Source organism: Acanthochromis polyacanthus, chromosome 7, assembly GCF_021347895.1.
Source record: "Acanthochromis polyacanthus isolate Apoly-LR-REF ecotype Palm Island chromosome 7, KAUST_Apoly_ChrSc, whole genome shotgun sequence".
NCBI classification, from domain to species: domain Eukaryota; kingdom Metazoa; phylum Chordata; class Actinopteri; family Pomacentridae; genus Acanthochromis; species Acanthochromis polyacanthus.
The window spans coordinates 7,147,867-7,170,588 of NC_067119.1; the positions used below are offsets into that span (position 1 = coordinate 7,147,867).

At 41.6% G+C, this 22,722-nt stretch overlaps 1 protein-coding gene across 2 annotated transcripts in view; it reads right to left on the minus strand.

The window, feature by feature from the left end:
- Positions 1–22,722, minus strand: part of kank1a (KN motif and ankyrin repeat domains 1a) — an 81,422-nt gene that overhangs the window by 13,865 nt on the left and 44,835 nt on the right. For both annotated transcript variants that reach the window (XM_051951068.1, XM_022195045.2), the window contains exons 2-3: positions 21,360–21,489; positions 2,249–4,882 (exon numbers count right to left, since the gene is read on the minus strand). In XM_051951068.1, coding sequence (XP_051807028.1) covers positions 2,249–4,882; positions 21,360–21,396 — 2,671 coding nt within the window. In that variant the 5' untranslated portion in view covers positions 21,397–21,489. The remainder of the gene's footprint in view (positions 1–2,248; positions 4,883–21,359; positions 21,490–22,722) is intronic.

Genomic DNA, 22,722 nt, shown 5'->3' on the forward strand with positions numbered 1-22,722 from the left:
CCCCCTTTATGTCTGCCCTTACAACAACAAAAAGTTTACATTTATGGACATTTTCCTGCTGTAACTACAAGTACACAGACATTTAACATCAATCGTTACTATTACAGACACTTTTTTATAGCCTGACTGTGTCCAACACTGTGAAATACACTGGATATAGTTGCTTCAACAGGAACCAAGTCTGGTTAGTGAGTCGGCGTTCCAAAAAAAAGGCCAGAAACTGACCAGAAACCGGCTCAGACGCAGCACAGACAATCAGCCTGCATTCTTCTGGCTGCCGGCATGAATGCCTGTTATGTAACTGAGAAGGAGCCATGAATCAGCATCAACAGCGAGGTGTTGGAGAAGGCAGGGCGGCCCGGCAAAAACAACAAGCGGCCCATCGGTGCAGCGTTACTGGCTCCCGAAAAGAAATGAGCTCATTGTTGGTTCATATCCAAAGCCCCCGGCGCATTTTTCAGGGTCAGAGATAACTTTGGGCTGTCTGATCCTATCAGGGTTCTCTGCAGACCGTGTGTGAACGCTCTGACCACAACCCCGACAACCCGCACAGGGTCCTCCACAGGGCAAATCAGCGGCCTTTATTCCTGAGCTGCCTCTTACATCAGATGGTATTTCATTAAAAAGAAGCAGAAAGCAGCCATCTAAACTCATGACAAGGCTGATATAATGAATTAAAATGTATTTTGGAGAGCTTTTAACCCTCTCAACCTTACAACCCCCGAGTTTTTTTTTAACAAAATCACCAAAAATGACATCATTTATCAGAACTAGAAGCTTTAAAAGTAAAGTGTGACATCCAGTTCCATCAGAAAAATGAACTAAATCTGGGCTTTAAATCATTATATTCCATCAAAATCATTTCATTCTACATGTCTGGTTTTAAAAAATGTGCCAATTTCACATACGCATATTGTGTAAAAAAATAGAAATTCTTTGCTCATCGATGTAACCGAGAAGCCACGTAGCTGCGATCAACAGAGACTATTTGGCTGAACAGGAGGCAAATTAGAGATACTGAGAGTAAAATAAAACATCCTTGGTCCATAAAATAAATGCAGCATGGTTCCAAAATGGTGCACAGAGGACTAAGTTGTCAGCAAGTTGTAGAAAGATGCATTCATTGTGGGTACATATCTGAATTATTTGCAAATGTCATCAAGAATGCAGAGTTTTTAGACGCTAAAAATGCAGTAGAAATATTTATTGTATGTGGATTCAGCAGAGTTTCCTGTTTTAGTAACAAAATGCTATATATGCTAATTGCAGTTAATATCAATTGAATTTACTTGTCCTTTTTTTTAACAATTTGAGGCATTAGAACATCCTCAATCTGCACAAAAACATTTTCTAAACTCTGTCATGGTTGTGTTGTTTCTAAAGAGGAGCAGAACTTCATACTGTGTTGAAAAAAATGAGCCCACAGCTTGTTAAAATGTGACAAGAGCAAAAAAAAATGCTTAGAATCTGTTAAAACAAACAATATAGAATGATTCTATTAGGTTCAGACTTAAAGTTCATTCTTTCAAACCCAACTTTAAAGTAAACAAGGACAGAAAAAAAGGAAAACTGATCTCTGAAAACTCTACAACCTGAGAAAGAGCACGTAGCATGATAACAAGCTCCAGATTAGACTGAAGGATTTTCAGCTGAAGGTTCAGCTTAAAACCTTCTAGAGATGAAATAAAAAACATTCAGTTCTTTTTAAGGATAAACAGTGGAGAAAAAAAAAGCCTAAATCTCTCTAGCTGCAGGATTTTTACCGTGATAATTGACCTTCATACTTTCTAATCACTTCTTTTAAAGGAATATATTTCTTATTGCTGCTGGTCAGACAGTTTGAAGACTTGTTTTTTTGTACTTTTCGAGCTCCAAACAGCTAATTGTTCCTCATTAGTTGCAGCCTTAAATTACTCCTCTGTAATGAGTCCAGCCTATAAAACCAGTTTAATCTATTGAGTAATAAACCGCGGGAGAGAAAAGGAACATAAATCAGCCTCAGCACTGTCTTCAGGGCCCCACAGGCACTAAATACATGACAGCCTGTTTGCCAGCTTTTTTTTTTCTTTGCTTGAGCAACACATTGTGTCTATGTGAGTCTGTGTGTGTTTTTAGCTGTGTGTCCTTGAAACTATGCGTTGATTGCAGGGACCGACTCGAAGCATGTATGTTATTGAAACGCTTGTGGAGGAAGAGGAATGTGTTGTTGTGGACGTGATGCGAGGATCACGAGGAGCCGTTGTCTCACCTTTGCTGGAGGTCACGGTGTCGGACTGCAGCTTCAGGATGTCCTCAGAGCTGCCGTACTTCATGACGGAGTTGATGGACGACAGCGTGCTGACCAGCTGACTGTTGATGGAGCCGAACTGGGACTGGGGCTGACCGAACGCCTCTGCTAACTCGCTGTAGTTCTCCGCCAGCAGCATCTGTTGCTCCTGCAGCAGCTTCTGGACCCTCTCGATGTAATGGTCCAGCCCGACGCCGTCCTGCAAGGATGCAGCCTCGGTCTTCACCTCCACCGTCTCCTTGCTGCTGCTCGTCACAGGTTCAGTGAGCTGGGAGGGTCCACACGCTATGTTTCTCGTTTTTAAACCCACCAAGAAGTTCTCGTGGATGTTAACTGGTCCCACCCCACATTCTTTGGTTTTGGTTGAGCTCGGTTTGCAGAGGAACGACTCCACATCTGTGCTCGTCCCAACTGCGACTGAACGCATCTTAGCCGTGGAGTGAACGTCTTTAACGAGTCCGTCCCCAGCAGCGACCGTCCTGGTTTCAGGAGCAGCCGTGTTGGTGTGTTTATCACAGGTAGTTAACGCCATGTCAGTGAACGAGTCGGTCAGAGCGGCTGTTTGAGTGTTGGTCGACTTGCTTGCTACGTCCGTCTCAGTGCTGGTCTGCTGAGTTGCTGACTCAGGAGCAGCCATGACTCCAGAGTCCACTTTACTGACAACATCTGGGTCGGTTCCTCGTGACATCAGCGTCTTCACAGGACTGACGACCACATCCACTGAACAATCTCCACAGCCCACTGACCTGGACTCTTTGCTCAGCTCCGTCATGGGTTTGCAGAGAGCCAGACTGTCCACTGACTCCTCTGTGTTCACTCCCACCTCACAGACACTCAGCTCCACTCCGACCTGCTGGCTGCTCGTCTCCACCCGCCTCCCGACACACTGGTCATTTACCTCCACACGTTCACGCACCACCCACCGGTCCATGGGGGTCTCTGGTCCTGTGGCGACGCTCTGCACGCTGGGGTGACAGGACACGCCGACAGTGTGGGTCTGCAGAGTTTGATCTGTGCTGACATGGCTGAACTCCAGATGGTCGCCCACCCCCTGACTGCGCATCTGGACTTTGGCCTCCACGCAGGCGTTGTACATTTCTGGCCTGACCATCAAACCTTTGTCCGCTTTTTTCTTGTTTGAGCCACCAGCTGCTTGGAGCTCCAGTTTCAGCTTTCCCATCTCCATCTGATGAGTAGTTTCTTTGAGCTGCACCTCCAGGCGGTAGATCTTCTCTTTCAGGGCTTCGATGGTCTGCTGCTGGAGCTCGATCTCTCTCTCAGCTTCACTGCTCATGCCCAGCATGGCCTCGGTCACACCGACTGCAGCGCTCCGCAGCTCCAGCTGCTCCGTTTCTACTCCTGCATCCCGGAAACAAAGTTCTTTTTGTGTCTTCCTCTGACTGACAGGAAGGCTGTTCATATTTTCATCAGTAACGACACCAACAGACTTCCGGTGGGCTTGGTTCTGAACAAGGTTGTGAGGCTGGATTTCAGTAACGTTATTGTCATCAGTCGTCTTCTGCAGAGCTTGAACCTCAGCAGCCAGACGTCTGAACTCCTCCAGCCGCTGAGCGTTCTGCTCCTGGGCTTCAGGCTCCATGATGTGAAGTTCTGTTTCCTTTTGGATCGGGCTGGCGTTCTCCATTTGGTCAGCGCTGCCTACACTGTAGGAGCGCTTGCGGAAACCACCAGGACCTTGATTTTTGGACTGAGCAGCCATTTGTCTTTTCTCCTCCTGCAGAACGGCAATCTTAACCTGTAAGATAGGAATGGTCTTCACCTGCTCCTCCAGCTCTTTGAGCCTCTTCAGGGCCACAACCATCTGCTCCCGGATCTGCTGCAGGTGCAGCGGGCTGACGTTGGTTACCGGGGTGGCCATGCCGGAGCTCATGGGGCTGTGGCGGATGGAGCTGCCCATGGATGCTGGGTAGTAGGGGTTGTACTCTCCGTTAGGTAGATGCCCGTTGATGGGCAGAGGCTGATGGGTGCTGGGGGAGATCTGGCTCGGGGCCATGGAGCCCGAGTACGAGGACAGCGAGCTGCTGGAGCCCATCCCACCGAAGCTGGCGAGGCGGCGGCGGGGCATCGGAGGCTCGCTGGGCGGCTGCATGAGCAGACGCTCCTGTTCGAGCCGACGGCGGGTCTCCATCAGAGTCTTCTCCACCTGGGGGTTGTGGCGAGGGGCGAACCTGGGCGAGGGCGGAGGAAGCAGCTGTTTCTGCTCAGTGATGCTGGAGTAGGGGGCTTCAGAGGACGCCTTGGAGAGGGTGGGGGTCAGCGGAGCGGCGACGTGGGGCCTGGAGGTGAAGAAGACGGGGGACTGCTTGTCGTCGCTGTTGGAGGAGGACAGGGAGTCTGTGGAGGCCCATTCAGCCTGAGCGCTGACCCCGCCAGTGCTGCCCCGAGGCACCGCCACGGGTTTGGTCACTTTGGGCTTCCTCTGGATGCTCAGCTTCTTAATGGTGTTGCCCCTCTCAATATCGTCAACATATTTGAGGAAATCCAGGTCTAACTGATAACCATAAGGAGTCTCAACATAGTAGGGGGCCACGGAGTCCTTCTCGTCTTCTGTGCTTGGGCATCTTTGTCCTCTTTCTGAAACAGACGCCACAAGAACACAACGTTAGGATCACTTTGTAAGGACCAGAAAATGCATTAAATGACATTTGTTTCCCAAAAATGTGACATAAAGAAGAGACATATTTCTTGAGGTGAAAGTTAGTTCTGATGCTCCTGAAGTATTAAATGTTTCTCGGTCACTGACAGTCGTCATAATTCAACAGTACAAGTGCAAACATGCCTCAGATTTCTCACCTCTCTGCTGGAGAAGTGTGAGTGATAATCATTTTGGCATGGAATGCCTTAAGTCAGCTCAAAACTATGTGAGATCCAACTACTGACGCCAATAAAAAACACAAAGTGGCACAGAGAGCTTCAAAATTAAAAACAAATGTTGGGTATTGTTGTGGAATTCAGCCTGGTGTGGTGAGTGGAAACCAGAATGAGACTGACAGATAAACAGTCTGTTGTTTACAAAGCATGGATAAGAGAAGACCCACAGGGCTCAGGGAGACAGAAACACTCCGTGTCAATATTTTCTAGTCCAAAATCCATCCCAGTGTCAACACTTCAGCACTTACAAGCAAAAAATGCACCACAAACTATCACATCTTGAGCAGAGGAATAAAATGCGAGCTGCAGGTCAATCAAAGCTGCTTAAATCAAAGTCCAAACTCCACATGTTCTGCTGAGAATATCTGATCTGCGTCTCCAGCCAGGCCGTTAGGAGACGCCACTACATTCACACTGTTGGCTAAATGCAGCGTCTTGTTCTTGGTATGCCTGGAACTCTCCCCGACTAAAGCAAACACAGGCTGGAAATAAACAGCCCCGCTCTTCCTTTCCAGTCCGCCCAGCTCCGGCAAACTTCTCCCGTCAATCCTTTCCATTCAGCTAAAACAGAGGAGGGAATTACAAGACTAAGCCTGCTGCTAAAACCTCAGAGCTTCACTCACCTCAGAGCTGCAGCATTTCTACCGTTCCTCCTTCACTCCTCGCTCTGCAGGCTGGTTTAGAAGAGATCTCAGCTACAGAGCTGCTGTTTCCCTGCACTCTTTCTCAATCCTCTCTCCATAAGGGGGGGGAAGAAAAAAAAAGTTCCACTATTGGTGTAAACTAAGCAGCAGCAGCACTGCTCTGGCGCACTATTGGACAGCTGCTTCCTCCAATCCTGCAAGGCTCTGAGCCGGGCGCTTCCCTACCCAAATAAGAGTCCAGTTCTTCAGCGCTCCACAATAGCAGTCTGTTCTCCAGACAAACAGCTGAACCCATGTACATGTCAAACTTTTACACTCTGGTTAACTCTCTGATCCAGTTTGCAGCTTTCCAGAGACTGTCGCCAACACAAATCACAACTGGTTTATGTAGGATTATAACTCTTGATGAGGCTCAGATTTATTTTTAAGAAATCATCTAGAATTTTAGACTCATAAAATACAGTTGGAAATACTTAATTACAAGTTTCCAGAGTACAAAGAGATGTTTAAAACAGCTTATTTTGTTAATTTTAATTCCGTTTACAAAAATATAATTCTAAATAAATAAAAAAAGCATCAAATCTATCCCAGTTCAAAAGCTAAAATCGAACCCATTTTTGGCATTTTTGCTTGAAAAATGACTAAAATGATCACTCAGTCATCAAAATAGCAGAAGATATAGATAATTTAATGTCAATAAGATAAGAATTTCACCCTCAATAATTAAAACTCCACCAAATTATGAGTTTAAAGTTTTGGTAAACAAACAAGTAAGTCAACTGGCAGACAATCAAAGCTAAATATGAAATGTATAGCATTATATTTGTTAATATAGTTGTTCAAAGTGTGTTTATATCTCGACAATCAATAAATGTGTTTTAAATGAGAGTCTTTGGAAAACAACCTGAAGGAAGTCGGTGAATTTTATTTGGCTGCATGCTTTCAAAATGTAACTTGTTCTTGCTGGCTTCTAAAATCCTACATTTCAACTTTATTTAATCATTAATTAATTGGTTTTAGATTATTAGAAGTATATACTCTACAGATTTTAGAAAAGTTGTTGACTACTTTGGTCCTGACAACATTTATTCTGCTTACAGCTTGTAAAAGGTGAAAATATTCTGCTTTTCTTTGTCAGACATGATGGTAAAGTGAAATCTTTGGGTTTTAGATGGTTTTCCAGACAAAATGAGACATCTGAAGATACCCCCCTAGTCTCTGGGAAATGATCTTTTGCTGCCAAAATAATAATAATAATAATGATAAACTGCAGAAAAATATCCTCAGCTGCAGCCCTCAACCAAATCCACTACTAATAAAAAGTCAGTTTTAACCACACTGTACTATGTATTCTTGCTGGTTGTTTTGCGCATTAATAAAGCTAATTTCCTTTATTTTCATAGAAAGTAATATTAAATTATCACCTTCAAGACAAAGCCATGGCTGTGTTTTCTGCTGTACGTCCCGTTTTGTTTTTTCTTTCCTGGTATAAATAAAGTGTGAGGCAGCACAGTCACAGTCTTGTGCTCTGGAGGATTCCCCTCGTGGCACGAGTTACTGAGCGCTGACCGGCCACGTCTCATCCACAGAGGAGTGACAGGCGGCGCCGTGGCACCAACGAGACCCCCGACAGCTGGGCGATGACCTCATCAACACGGGACAACTGACGGGGTCACGAAGCCCTGGAAGTTATCAGCAGCTGCTACGCTGTCAATGTGACAGGGATTATTACACAACAGGGAGACGCTGATCTGCAGGATTCGGTTTCCTCCATTAAAGAGCAGCTCAGAACAGGGAGGCTGTTATTTGTTGCCGATTGTGAGGAGTCATATTTTTACGTCTTCTTCTAAAAGCAGCCCTGCCTAAAGCTGGACTGTTTGCACGACCAAGAAAGGAGGCATTTTTTGTGCATGAAGTGAAACTTTTCCCAAACAGCATGACTAAGCCCTCAGAGTATTTAAGGAACTCCAAAAGAGACCTCCGCCCACATTAGACCCCTCTGTTCAGTCCCAGCAGCAGAAAATCATCTAATCAGCTGTTTGCTGCACATCCAAAGATCTTCTACTGTTTGTCCCCTGAGCTGCACATTTATTACAGTATCCTGGTAAAAGTACATACAGTAGTAGTGCTGGTAGTAGAAGTAGTACTTGTAGTCGTGGTTGTAGTAGTATTAGCAAGAGGAGTAGCAGTAGCAGCAGTAGTAGGAGCAACAGGAGTAATAGTAGTAGTAGGCGAAAGTTGCGAGAGACAAATAATTTTCCATTTCGGTTTGAACTGTGCCATAAATTACACATTTGTTGTTTTTTTTACCTCTGAACCCCAAAACCCACCGATAGTATTAAAAGTCAGGTTACCTCTAAAAAAAATTTGCCAAATTTTTACCATTTCTCTGAGCCACAAACTGTAAAAACAGGAAAAATTCTCTGAATTAAACTTCCTGACAGTCCTTGAATTAATCATGTGTGATGTGTGGCTCCATGGGGAAAAATAATCAAATCTCAGCTTAAAATTCAGATTTTTCATCAAAATCACTTCATTCTACACATCTCATTTAACATTTTTTTTTGCCTAAAATAAACCATTTACACCAGATTTTGTAAAAAATGAGTAAAATTCTGCTCTCCTCAGCACAACAAAGAAGCAGTGAGTAAATAAGCTAAAGATTTAAAAATATAAAAATAATCCTTTGCTTTTTCATATAGAAGATACATTTTATAATTTTCACAAATACATAATGTAAGCCCAGATAATTGCCTTAAATATTGAAGCTCATGGTTTGTTGTACGTCCAGTTTGTTCATCCCAGTATTGTTCCAAACATCCTGAGTTTACATACAGACTGGATCATACAACTCTATTAAAACAATAATTAAAAAACTAATAAAAATACCTTTTCTGGTCAATAGGAGCTGAAGAATTCTAATTGCTTCTCTAAACATTATTTAAAGGCGAAGTCAGCAGCTTAAAAATAACATTCAGAGCTTGGCATGCTGCGGTTCTCCTCTCAGCTGGGATATTAAAATATTTCGGACCAATTATCTGATATTAGCTGCATGTTCAATCCGACAACTTGTTCTGTACGAGCTCGGATGTTAGAACACGTCTTCCACAGGCTGTAACAGGAACCACGGTTCTTTAAATCAAGTCTAATTCTTCACACTTTGCTGTGCGGCCAAATTCAACAACTGATGTGACGGAGGGTCCCACATGTTTTATCCATTTCCACTTCAACAAACGTCCTTCAAAACATCCAAACCTCCTCTGGATGCGTCTAAATTTTAGCATTAATTCACTCAAAATGCTGCACCGACTCTCATATTCAGTTGAACTCGTGAACTCTCTCCCTGTTTGCTCTTTTAATATTGCGCTGAAAGCCTTGATGTTGAATCTCGGATGCAAAATATACAAGCAGGGCTTTGCTTATTTTACACTGGCTGCTGTGTAAAAGTTTAAATTTAGAGCTCACAAAAGCCTTTTAACATCCACAGCGACCTCAGAGACAGTAAATTAGACTACTGGTCTAAATGTGTCTGCCAGTTGTTTGCTATCCAACCAGAGGACACGAGTTTCTCTCAGTTTGAAATCACTGATTCAATCTGTGTTTGTTCAGAAAGGTGAACTACTCACTTAATCATGGCTGAATTATCACATCATGCAGATAAAGAAAGCACTTTATACACGTATACTCCAAAATATACAGGTTTTAATGAACTGATGGCCACTTTCAACCCATAATTACTCAACTGTAAAACTTTAGATCTCTTATTTTCTACATTAAGTGTTTTTGTATATAGATGTCATTAATATAAAATAAAAATGTCAGTTTTGACCATCAACTAATTGTTTGGGTCATTTATAAAGAAAAAAAGCCCTAATCTGAGGGATTTTTGCTGCTTTTCATCATTAGAATTTGTAGATTTTGGGGTTTTGTGTCAGTTTGGGCTTTAGAAAATTGTGAGGGAACCTTATCTGTGATTTCTTACTTGCCAGTTGGTTAGTCTGTCTGTGTGCAACATCACTCAAAAACGGACTAACGGATTTGAATGAAATTTTCAGGGAAGGTCAGAAATGACACAAGGATCAAGTGATTAGATTTTGGCAGTGATGCAGCTTATAGTCTCATTGCAAGATAGCGGTGACGGCGTCACTGTAACCATGACAACAAGTGAACACTACGCCTGCTGACGATCACATGATTGTGATCCTACAACAAATCCACCGCTTATCAGGACTCATCTGTCGGAAATGATACAACAAACAATCAATTAAATTCTAGGGGTGTTTCTGAGTCCCATGAATTTCTGCCACCTGCTACATATTTAGGTCACGTGATTTGGTATCCGTACATAACGTACGCCTGTGCTCAGTGCAAGATCATTTTGTTTGTGTTTACATCTATACTAAATGACCACATTCTATGGCGCTGTGATTTCCGCCTTTAATTTCATCAACATTTCATCCGTCCGAAATCATTTGACTGACAGCTTTGGCGGAGTATTCAAAAACTCCGACTTATTTATTGTATTTTACGCTTTAACTATCTTTTCAATATAATTTTATTGCAGACAGGTGACAAATTTAAGTAAAATACCTGAATAAATGACAGGAGAAGCCTCAGAAATAAACACTTTCAAACAGGACATCGCTGAATGATTTGATGAGTAGAAGAATGTTTTAAATCTCCAGATCTCAGCCTAGTTTGATCCTTATAGGAGGTTCAGAACTAAGAAGTGAGACACCGTACTCGACTCAGTCACCAAAACAGCACGGAAAGCCGTCAGGAAGCTTTTAAAACCACCTCCATTTACCTGGCTGAATCTGCTGAACTGAGCATGTGGGTGTGTCCTTAAACAACAACACAGATCCACGTGCAAAACTCTGCAAGTCTGAGCCAGGTGAGATACACACGTGGACAAAATTGTTGGTACCCCTCAGTTAAAGAAGGAAAAACCCACAATTCTCACTGAAATCACTTGAAACTCACAAAAGCAACAATAAATAAAAATTTATTGAAAATTAAATAATCAAAAACAGCCATTACTTTTGAATTGTTGATTAACATAATTATTTAAAAAAAACAAACTAATGAAACAGGCCTGGACAAAAATGATGGTACCTCTATAAAAGATTGAAAACTATTTGACCAGAGTGACATGATTAACTCAGGTGTGTCATTTAATTGACATCACAGGTGTTTCCAAACTCATAATCAGTCAGTCTGCCTATTTAAAGGGAGACAAGTAGTCACCCTGCTGTTTGGTGAAAAGGTGTGTACCACACTGAACATGGACAACAGAAAGCGAAGGAGAGAATTGTCCCAGGACATCCGAAAAAAAATTATAGACAAACATCTTAAAGGTAAAGGCTATAAGACCATCTCTAAACAGCTTGAAGTTCCTGTGACAACAGTGGCTCATATTATTCAGAAGTTCAAGACCCACGGGACAGTAGCCAACCTCCCTGGACGTGGCCGCAAGAGGAAAATTGATGACAAATTGAAGAGACGGATCGTTGGAATTGTATCCAAAGAGCCCAGAGCAACCTCCAAAGAAATTAAAGGTGAACTCCAAGGCCAAGGTACATCAGTGTCAGATGGCACCATTCGTCGTTGTTTGAGCCAAAGTGGACTTCATGGGAGACGACCAAGGAGGACACCACTGCTGAAAAAAACTCATAAAAAAGCCAGACTGGAATTTGCAAAAATGCATGTTGACAAGCCACAAAGCTTCTGGGAGAATGTCCTTTGGACAGATGAGACCAAACTGGAGCTTTTTGGTAAGGCACATCAACTCTATGTTCATAGACTCAAAAACCAAGCATACGAAGAAAAGAACACTGTCCCTACGGTGAAACATGGAGGAGGCTCAGTAATGTTTTGGGGCTGCTTTGCTGCATCTGGCACAGGGTGTCTTGAAAGTGTGCAAGGTACGATGAAATCTGAAGACTATCAAGGCATTCTGGAGAGAAATGTGCTGCCTTGTGTCAGAAAGCTTGGTCTCAGTCACAGGTCATTGGTCTTCCAACAGGACAACGATCCAAAACACACAGCCAAAAACACCCAAGAATGGCTGAGAGAAAAGCGTTGGACTATTCTAAAGTGGCCTTCTATGAGCCCAGATCTGAATCCCATTGAACATATGTGGAAGGAGCTGAAACATGCCATTTGGAGAAGACACCCATCAAACCTGAGACAACTGGAGCTGTTTGCTCATGAGGAGTGGGCCAAAATACCTGTTGACAGCTGCAGAACGCTCATTGACAAATACAGAAATGGTTTAATTGCAGTGATTGCCTCAAAAGGTTGTGCAACAAAATATTAAGTTATGGGTACCATCATTTTTGTCCAGCCCTATTTCATTAGTTTGTTTTTTTAAATAATTATGTTAATCAACAATTCAAAAGTGATGGCTGATTTTGATTATTTAATTTTCAATAAATTTTTATTTATTGTTACTTTTGTGAGTTTCAAGTGATTTCAGTGAGAATTGTGGGTTTTTCCTTCTTTAACTGAGGGGTACCAACAATTTTGTCCACGTGTGTATTTGAATGCACGTGAGCGTATCCAGCAGCATGCCAGACAATGAATCAAGGTCCAACCTGAACAAGGTAAAGAGTCTGACGACATCTGCCAGCGTCTACAAACACAGGAAAGCACTAAAATGTTCAGGTTCAAACTGCAGAAGACATCTAAAGTATTAAACAGAGGATCTTCAAGGTTCATTTGCGACCTTTAATTATCACGTAAAGTTCAATTCAATACTTAGTTCACCACAAAACTAGCCAAAGTAACCACAACTATTCGTCAATGTTAGATTTTTGTTTAAAGTTTGAATGCTTACTTGTCTGTGACGACCTCTCTACTTGTGCACGACGTGTTCCAGGTTCTGTTTTTTAAGGAGCAGGGTTATTACCTGCACTAGTTACACTTTTACCCAGTGTGTTCCGCCCTATAAAACCTGCTTTTATTATGGATTCTGGTTCTCCCTCTGAGGCCCTGCAACACAACACCGTCTAGTCTACAGACATACTGATTTATGCACGTTATTTGACTGACTGGTTTTTTGGGGTTAAAAAAAAAAAAAGACATTTCTCATTAGAGACTTTTTTATGAATGAAACCGGTTGTAGTATCAGTACTTGGTTGTGGTTTATTATGCGTTTCACTTTTCTGAATGAGTGTTCAGTCTGGTTGTTTGGAGAGACTTTAACGAGTGTGGTCACTAGACGTTTTAGGGTTGAGGTAACCTGGAGGGAATAATGAGTCCGAGTTGTTTTGAGGAGGAATGTTTGTGTCGTAAAGCTGTAATGACGGTGACTTCGTGGCTCCGTTGGTCCCGTAGCCTGCGTGGTTTACAGGAAACTGTTTCTGTTATGTCTCTGATTAGACTGAACTTCCTTTGGAAATCGTTGGTGGGTGTCGGAGGAATTAGGAAGTAGCCGTGGCCTCATTGTTTACACCAGTGATCAGCTGTTAGCGCTCATAGAGGTGCTACCTGATTAGAGCAGAGATAAGGAGGAAAAGATGGAAAAGTGGAGCCAAGACTGAGACACTATGAACTTGTTCTTCCATCGATTATTCTGGGCATTGTGAGATTTATCCAGTGTAATTTGGGGAAGTCAGTGGCACCACTGGGGACAACCAGCAATGTGGCATCATGCTGTTTACAGAAATATGGCTAACGGCGCCAATTTATTTGTTTATTCTTTAAATTTATACAATATCAGCAGTAGTTTTTGTATATTACTCATGCTCCAAACGTTTTGCATCGTTCCCACTGCTGTTGTAACTCTGCAAATGTTCCTGCTGGTGGATAAATAAAGGATATTTCATCTGATTAGGCAACTATCCTTTTGATTATTACTCAAGCAAACATGTCAAACATTCAGTGGTTCTCCAACTAAGAGACGTTTTGCACAGTCAAGCCTTACAGCACAGAAAACTGAATATCTTTGCAGTTTTGTTTTTTTTAACACCGTTTTTGGACAAAACAAGACAATTGATGACATCACTTCAGGCTTTAGAAAATAGCATTTGTTTACCTGATTTCCAATGTTATATAAACGAACCAATTGTGAACTCATCTATGTTGCAGCACTAACAATAATGACATCTAACATTATCTGTTTGCTGTTATACACAGCTTGGTTAAGCAGCAGAGAATGGATGAATGATTGAATAAACCAATTCACTTACAAATCTCAGGTCTATATGACTTTATATAAGGTCAGACGTAGATTTTCCAGAAAGCTTTTGCTCAAATAAGTCACATTTTATACCAAACATTACCATCTACAACAGGAAAGACAGAATATATACAACTTTTTAAAACACTCCAATCCAAATTCAAAGCTTCAAGACTTTTCAAGAGCTGCTGAAAGCCTCAACAAATATAGGTTTCCTTTAAAAACGCACAATGCAGCATTCACACTCTGCTTTACCCTGAATGCCAAGCATGATGCAAGCGGCAGGGTGGAGGAGACTCCAGTGGTCTGAAACACAAACGCACACACACAGCGTTGTGTTTCCATCACTTCAGAGGGAATTCCACTGACTTACATTCATTTCCTGGAGACCAATTTCCCCCCAACTCTACACCCTACTTAACTAAAACTAACCTTAAACGAAGTCTTCATGGTAGAATGTAATGCTTGACCTCACTGGGGCTTGGGTTTTGTCTACATAACGCATGTAATGTCAGTATATGCACACACACACACACGTCCCTTTCTCATACACTCAGCCTGGTATTTCCTGGCTCGGCCTCAGAGCTTAATTACTCCAGAGAGAAGCAGAGCCAGCGTTTGATCAACTCTCACACTGCAGCAGCTCAGCACAACGGCAGTGAACACATCCGTCCTCATTCCAGGCCGGGAAACAAAGCGAAGAACAATAATAATAAGAGAACAGGAGCTGGACAGGGCCGAGCAGAGCCGATAACTGGGATCCATTAGCCTCTTCTAGAAACTCTCGGGACTGTGCCAGACGCCGCTGCCAAATTCAACAACTTAACGCTGAACATGATGATGCAGACCGGAGGAAATGTTTGGGCTTCCTCTGCAAACAGTGAGGCAGCTTGAAAAACGGTGCCCATTGCAGGCTTTTCTCATAGATGGTCAAGAAAAACAAGCAGAGTGTACGGGCTGGTTTCACTCTACTGCTATAAATGAAGAGTATGACTAAACGAAGTACAAAATAGTGAACAGAAAAAGTGTTTCACGGTCAGTGTGGGTGTGAGAGTTAATGCAGCGTTTTGGGGATGTTTTGTTGTGGTGGATTTAGTTTCTTCTCCATTTTTCCTCAATGTTGGGCCCCAACCTCAAATTAGAGAAAACTTCAGGAAGAACCAAACAATATTGAGGGTTTTTCTGAAAATGCTCGACTTCTTCAGACATATACAACAAAAAAGAACTGTTTACAGTCTGCATCATCGCTTCAAGTCATTCTAGCAGCTCTGCAAGGTCGTACTGAGGCAAAGGGCCGCCCTGAGCTAAATGCTAACATCATGCTAGCATGCTCACAATTACAAAGCCAAGATGTTTAGTAGGCAAGCTAGGCAATGTTAGCATGCTAACATTTAGTTTTGCAGGTGTTTGGGCATGAAACTAATTCTTGTACTGTTTGAGCGACTGTCAGTCATTCAGGTTGTGGTAATAAGTGCTTCAGTAGATACTTGAAGATGTTTCACCTTCATCAAAGAAGTTCTAGAAGACTGACGAGGAGCTCCAAGCATTTATCATCACTCATGGAGAAGCATTAATGGTGCTGAAACTGAAGAAGGTTCTCAAGACTGCTGTAAGTACCTGATAAGTGGTGTCGCACAATTTGATATTTGTACACATTAAAAAGATTAAACATTGTGATAATTATTAAGCTTTAGAGGTGTTGGTAGGTGGACTTCACCTTAAAGTGAGTCGCAAAAGATTCCAGTTCCTTTGCTATGAACTAACTAGGAGCTTTAATGCAAAAATCCATCCATTTCACATTTAGCTTTGTTGATATTTGGGCAAAAAACGAATTTCTGTACTGTTTGATTGACAGTGTAGATTCTCAGTCATCTAGGTTGTGCTAACAAGGGCTTGACTGATGAGGAGTCCAAAGTATTTACTATCATCACTCTTGGGGAAGCGTTAATGGTGCCGAAACTTCCTGAGGAAGGATCTCAAGACTGTGCTGTAAATACCTGATAAGTGGTGTCATAGAACTTTATATTTGTATGCATTAAAAAGTTGAGACAGTGCCTGATAATTAAGCTTTAGAGGTGTTGGTAGGTGGGCTTCATCACCTTAAAGTGACTCGTAAAAGACTTCTGCTATAAGCCAACTGGGAGTTTTATTGCAAAACTCTATACAACACCAAGATTCTGGACATCTTTTCTTGGAAATTTCCAGTGTAGCCACAGAGGCTACATCCACAATAATACGTTTTCATTCTTACAATGCAATGTTTTAGGACTTTTTGGAAGTGCTCCCTATCAGGACGATTTTAGTCTGAAAGGCTGAAATGGACACTTTTGGAAAAAGATGACAGACACGTGTTTGCCTCCTGATTGGATTTTATCAGTCATGTGTCCTCCTCTGATTCATCAAGAACCTGTTTTCCAGAATAAATCAGTCACCAGCCAAAATAACTAATTGCAACCATTACTGACCTTGTTCTCTTTTTTTAGCAACTGGCATGCAGTTAAATTCTGCTCATCTAGATGGATTTTTTTGTTTTAAACTAAAATCATAGTGTGAATGCAGCCATAGTGTGTTTAAATACTAATAGCAAAAATGTTGTTTATAATTCATGTTAATTCTCAAATGGATGGATGAAAACGGGAACTTCCTGCATCCTGCTTTTGTTCACAATCACTTCACTATTCTGGCTTAATGTAGAAGCACATTTCAGATACCAGCAATTAACGCACAGTGGGACACAGCCACACTTCACAAATCCACACTGTTGTGTAAAGACAGTAAGAGTCCGGAGCAGTCGGGACCAGCGAGCGAAAAACAATTATCCTGTTTAGTTTACAAAGACGCAGCGTCCAGCCCCCTTTGGCACACATCATTATAACAACCTCATAGCTCTTACACAAACACTCGCACACAATGGGAAAGTGACTGAATGGTACCACGGGGGTGTTTTAAGTGGCAGCTGGGTCCATTACTGCTGCAGACACAAAACCACTTCAGTGGGTTCGAATGGGCTGCAGGGGGTCGACTCATTGGAACATGGATCTCTGGACTTTGTCTACAAACTGGAGGCATTCAAGCAAACATTCCATTATAATTTGCTGCTATTTTGCCAAAATGTCAGCTTTATGAAAGCTGTTTCCTCACTGATGTTGCTCAGAACGCAGTTTTTATACTCTCAGGTTTTGAGGCCACATTCAGTAAATATTTGTGGAATAGTATTTTAAGATTGTGGGATCAGTTTTGCAGTAGAGAATAATTGACATCAGCTGAGGTTTTATTAGAAAAATGTGCTTGATGCTCCGCTGCTCAACGCACTGAGGCGCCCATAATCCCACACTGGGCAGTAATTTCATCTGAGAGAAGCCTCACTGCACAAACTGGCTCAAATGTATAAAAAGACCAACATTCTCATGTGCAGATGCTAAAACTACCAACTACCTGCTCAGGACTTGGTTGAGCTAGAATGTATTATACGCCACACAAGTAAAATAGTCCCACTGCACACACATTTCAAACGGTATAGGGTGTTTAAAATTACATTTGTTGTGGACAAAATGCTTACATATATTCTTTTTAGCTGTTATCTTGCACTTTAAGTTGATTATTTCCACTTCCAGCAGTTAAAGACCAACTTTATCGGTCATATTTGTGTCCATCTGAGGATCCAAGTCCACTATTCGCTCTTTTTTTAGCTCCAGTTTTGGTCTCTACCAGCTTCTGACAGAAAATAATTGACTCATTAGTTGCTTAGGGTGACACTGTGTTCACCAGATAGTAACTAACTGTTTGTACCTTCTGTTTTGTGCAGAGCAGGGAGTGCTACTGTGGGATTTTGGTGAAAACAGCTGCAGTAAGGATGAACCAAAACAGTAAAATTAGACCAAACAGTTGATCACAGCAGCTGCAGGTTATTATTTCCATGGTCAGAACTTCTGAATATGTAATTTTGATAGAAAAAAAAAAAGATTTTTAGGAGTTTAATCAATGACCAGGGAAGGACTTCAAATGTGGCTTTCAAAAATCTGTGTATTAGAAATTATCTTTATAGCAACATTTAACATTTGTGAAGATGTTACAAATATGTATATTTTGTCATTACTAAGCTTTATTCTTTCTAAATCACAATTTTTAAAATATATTATTCCAATAATTTACACTGATTACATCTGAATCACTACTTTGTTAAAATAGACCGCAAACATGTTAACTTGTCATTGCAGACACAAAAGGCTTTTCAATAAAATAAATCAGGCGGATGTCACCCTAACAAGATTAAACATTAAGGTTAGAAAGCCAAAAGATTATGAAACAAATATATCTGATCGATTTAAATATGAATGTTAAAACCCTACAAAATTACACATAATTTAAACCACCTGACTAACATAACCGAGCAGGTGTAATTATGACGTTGGCTGAGTTCCACCAAGTGTCTGTCAGCCCAGAAAGAGCTCAGCTAAATGGAATGCAGCGGTCGTTCCTGTTATCAGGTGCACCTGTGGTTTACCTGATATGATCTGGTAAAATATCTGCTGTAAAAAAAAAATAAAAAAAAGTCTATAACCACGAAGAAACAGCAAGTAAAGCAGAAAATGGTGAAAAATGTGAAACGTGTTTTCCAGATCCCATAACGTTCTCAAATGCCTTGTTTTTGCCAAAAAAACAAAAATTCCTGTTACAGAGGAGGAAAGAAACAAGAAAATAATCTAATTTAGGAAGCTAGAATCTGACAATTTCAGACATGTAAAAAAAAACAAAACAAAAAACACCTGGTTTGAGCTATTCTCGACAACATCTTCAGGGATTATTTCCTCAGACTTAATAGAGCTCCTTCAGTAGAAGGAGACGACGTATAAATGTTTCACAGGCTGAGCACCTCCTCATAAACAACAAACTGAACTTAACGTAAAACTGGTGGTAAATCTTCCACTAAACACCTTCAGCTTTGAAAAATCAATCTCAAAGGTCCCCGTTCTGATCACTGACTTAATTTCCAGTCCTTTGTAGCAGCTACACTGAACCATCTCCACATTAAAAGGTTAAACATCACTGTCTTCTTCAGATTCTTTCACCGCAGCAGGTGACCACTTGGGCCTGTTAACGGCCAACTCTGCAGAGGAGCTATTTTTACAGTTTGCCGGAGGATGAGGTTAGCAGTGCTAGCGTAGCATTCCTCAGAATTTTTTACATTCTGCAAAATTGGACAATAAAACTCTTCAGCCCTTTGAAGTGAATCTGCAGTGAAGTTATCGGAGTCGTGTGCTCTGTGGCGGAGGGACGACGCTCGGTACGGCGTTGGAGCGTCTTAAAAAGCATCCGTCCTGCGTGCTGCACATTCCGGGAGGGATTTGGAAGTAAGAAGCTTCACTCTCTCCTGTTAGTCTGAGCAGGAATGCGAGCCGTCTGCAGGTGTGTGTTCAGAGCGGCTGACAGCGATCGTTTCACACCGAAGCGTGGAAATCTCTACATGTGCACCGCGTGAACACAACCACACTGTTTCAGATTGAAGCCAGAAGAAGAAATAATTTAAACAAAATGTGACTTTTTATCCACTTTAAACTAATGTTTAACATTATTTGATCCATACAGCACAGATAGAAATGTGCTTTAGATATCATTTAACTCTCTGAGCCTCTCCTGAGACTATTTTCTGGGTGATTTCACCACCTGTACATCTACCTTGATCATTATAAGCCACACATGCACACATACATGCTGTATCTAGTTTTCACAAACAGTCTGGGCTTTGCAGATCTTCTATCATTTGAAGTGAGAATATCTGCAGATTTGCATATCAGCCTATAAAACTATAACATTCCTTCAGTGAAACTGGCATGTTTTTATTTGCATCTTGCTATAGAATACTGGCAGTACAGATGTCTTTTGGTAACTCTGTTGGGGAGATCATCAGGAATCTGAAAATGTCAGAATCGTGATGGTTGGATACTCCAAGACTATCGCAAATAAATGTCTTACATGCAGACCATGCAAACGAGACCCCTAACATTCTGGAATTGCCACCATCTTCTAGCACACGTTACCTCTGCTCATCTTTTGACCACAACTTTTGATTTTCATTACAATGAAGAGCAAATTCTGTGTTTTTTCTTCATACAAAGTGGAGTATAACGAGAGCCCCATACTGTTGAAAAAGCTAATATTTGCTGTATATTCACAGCTGGTTTGCTGTACAGGGCACAGAGGAGCAACTAGTGTCATCAGAAAGAGAAAGTTCTGTTTATTCTGATATGCAGTAGGCTGATGAAACGATAAAGATCTTCATGATTTAATAAACCAGGAAGCAGAGAAAGTAAAAGATGAGTAAAGAAACTAGTGGCGGTATTACTTTGCTGAAATTTGACATGTCTTCATACCATTATTACTCCAGTATGTACAAACCTCCTGATCTGCTCTTTCTTGTCATATATTATTAAAATATCTATGCAGCGACTAGTTACTGAGTAATTCAAGCAGGAGTAACAGGTGTGGAGTTATGAGTAAATCTGATGTAAAATCTAATTTATTTTTCTTATGTCCAACATATCGCTGTGATAAATACTTTCAGCTCAACAGAGAAGAAGGGATGTAAGTTTGGTGTAAAGTGCATCCGTCAAACTTTAAGGGTTCATTTGTTTATTAAGCTGAAGTAACTGCTGTTAAATTACCTCCTCTAGATAAATATAACTTGGTTCTAGTCAGTAGCATGTGACTTTGCATGCTTTTCAACATCATATCAGCCACAAGGATGCAAAAATAACCTAAAAAGAATATGAAAGAATAAAAATCTACTATTCATATTCAAAGCTTAAGCTCAGCTGCTCACTCATTCTGAATATACCCCCACTGATACATTTAGCATGCTAACAATACTAGCCATCCTGATTTTATCATGATTTAATCATATAGCAAATATACGTAAATTTGGATTTGGATGCTTGAAATGGTACTGAATGAGTCAGCTAAAATAAAATCTTTCAGATCACGGCGTTAAGACACAAACAGATATGATGCAGGACCAGTTAAATATACCTCCATGACGAGCCTGAAATGGGACACCTAATCCAACTTTACCCCCATTGTATCCCCATCCTGCTCCGTTTTATTTAGCCAGGATGACCACATGTTACTCACAAGACAGCCTGACTTCTCATGATAGTTAACAGTGGATTAACTTGTCCTACAAGCTAAACCACATCTGTGATGATTCAGATGAGGAAAAAAAACCAACAAAATCACACAAGACAGAGAACAAGAAGAAATGTTGTCATGTTACTGCATCACAAACACACTCAGAATCCAAATTAAAAGAACAAAAAAGCAGGTGTGATTTAAATAATGTAACATAAATGCTGGTTACCTGGTCCATTGCCGTTCACGTGCATGGTTTGAGCCATGGCTGCAGCTGTGTGTTCTCAGTCCCACAACAAGACTCAGTGCAGTCATGCAACTGCCATGCATCAAGTCCAGACTACCATGCAACCTGCAGCCTGAGACAAAACACAGGAGACATTCATCAGGTTAGTGATGCACACAGGTCAGCAGCCACTCCCAAAAACAAAACAAATCTGCTAATTTAAACACGAAAACTCTCATTTTATCAGGACTCCATCACTTTGACAGCCTGTTGACCTTACAGCACGACTTAAAAACGTACAACTTCATCCCAAGTTCGACATGAAATTCCTCCATCCGACGTTTATTTTTTGATCCGATACACAAAAGCGTTTCTTTGTTAGACCTGAAGCCCACTAAAAGTGAGCGGCGGTGCAGACCTCTGCTTTTCCACAGGTGTGTTTGCATCTGACATTTATGAGCACAGAGCTCCAGTGTGCTCATTTCCAATGGAAACATTATGAGAGGAACAAAAGAGCTGCTGTTTTCTGACAACACGGGTCGACTTCACGGCCACAGAGACGGTCGGTTTGTTAAATCTGGAGGACTAAAGATGCAGACGAGGTTCACAAAGGCGACACAGCCGAGTTGTTTTTATAGACCCTGAAGACTTTTGACCTCAGGCCCTCTGATCTCTTGATTGTTGGTTTCCAAAGTGAGATTTCAGCCATCTAGTGGCCTCTAGCCATGTACGACTTCTACCTTAGCTGGTAACTTTTCCTCACACTTAATAAAAGTTAGTGAGGGAGGAACACGTTAAACAACGGTCTGTTCTCTACCCGAATATGCAATTATGTTCATCTTTTGAGTAGAGATGTCAGACCTCCACCTGTACCTGTTGTATTCTGCTCTGATCAGCTAATGTGTCCGAGGCCACATGTGAGGTCGTTCTGTCAGTAGCCACTTTGCAGAAGAGCTTTCACTCAGCAGCAGCACATGTAAATCCTTGTTTACAGTATGCGACTAAATAAAGCAGCGCAGCAATGTCATTAGGCCGATGTTTCTGAGGAGCTGCTATTATAGATGTGACACGGAGAAGGGAGGCGCGAACCAACCATTACGGAGCAGATGAACTGTTCCAACACCCAAATAGACTGCAGTCTGAAGACCTCCTCCTCCCTCTGACCTGCTTCCACAATTAAAATTAGACACCGCACATCTAATTTGTTATTTTTAAAAATCATTGAGGCCTATAAAGTGAATTTTACATGGTGATATTAGGTCATTTAGGGCAAATAAACAGCAGAAGAATGCCGTTTTTTCCAGAGCAAAACGCCAAAAAGCCTTTGAAGTTTTATGCTGAAATGTAAGATGGACCAAGATGAAAA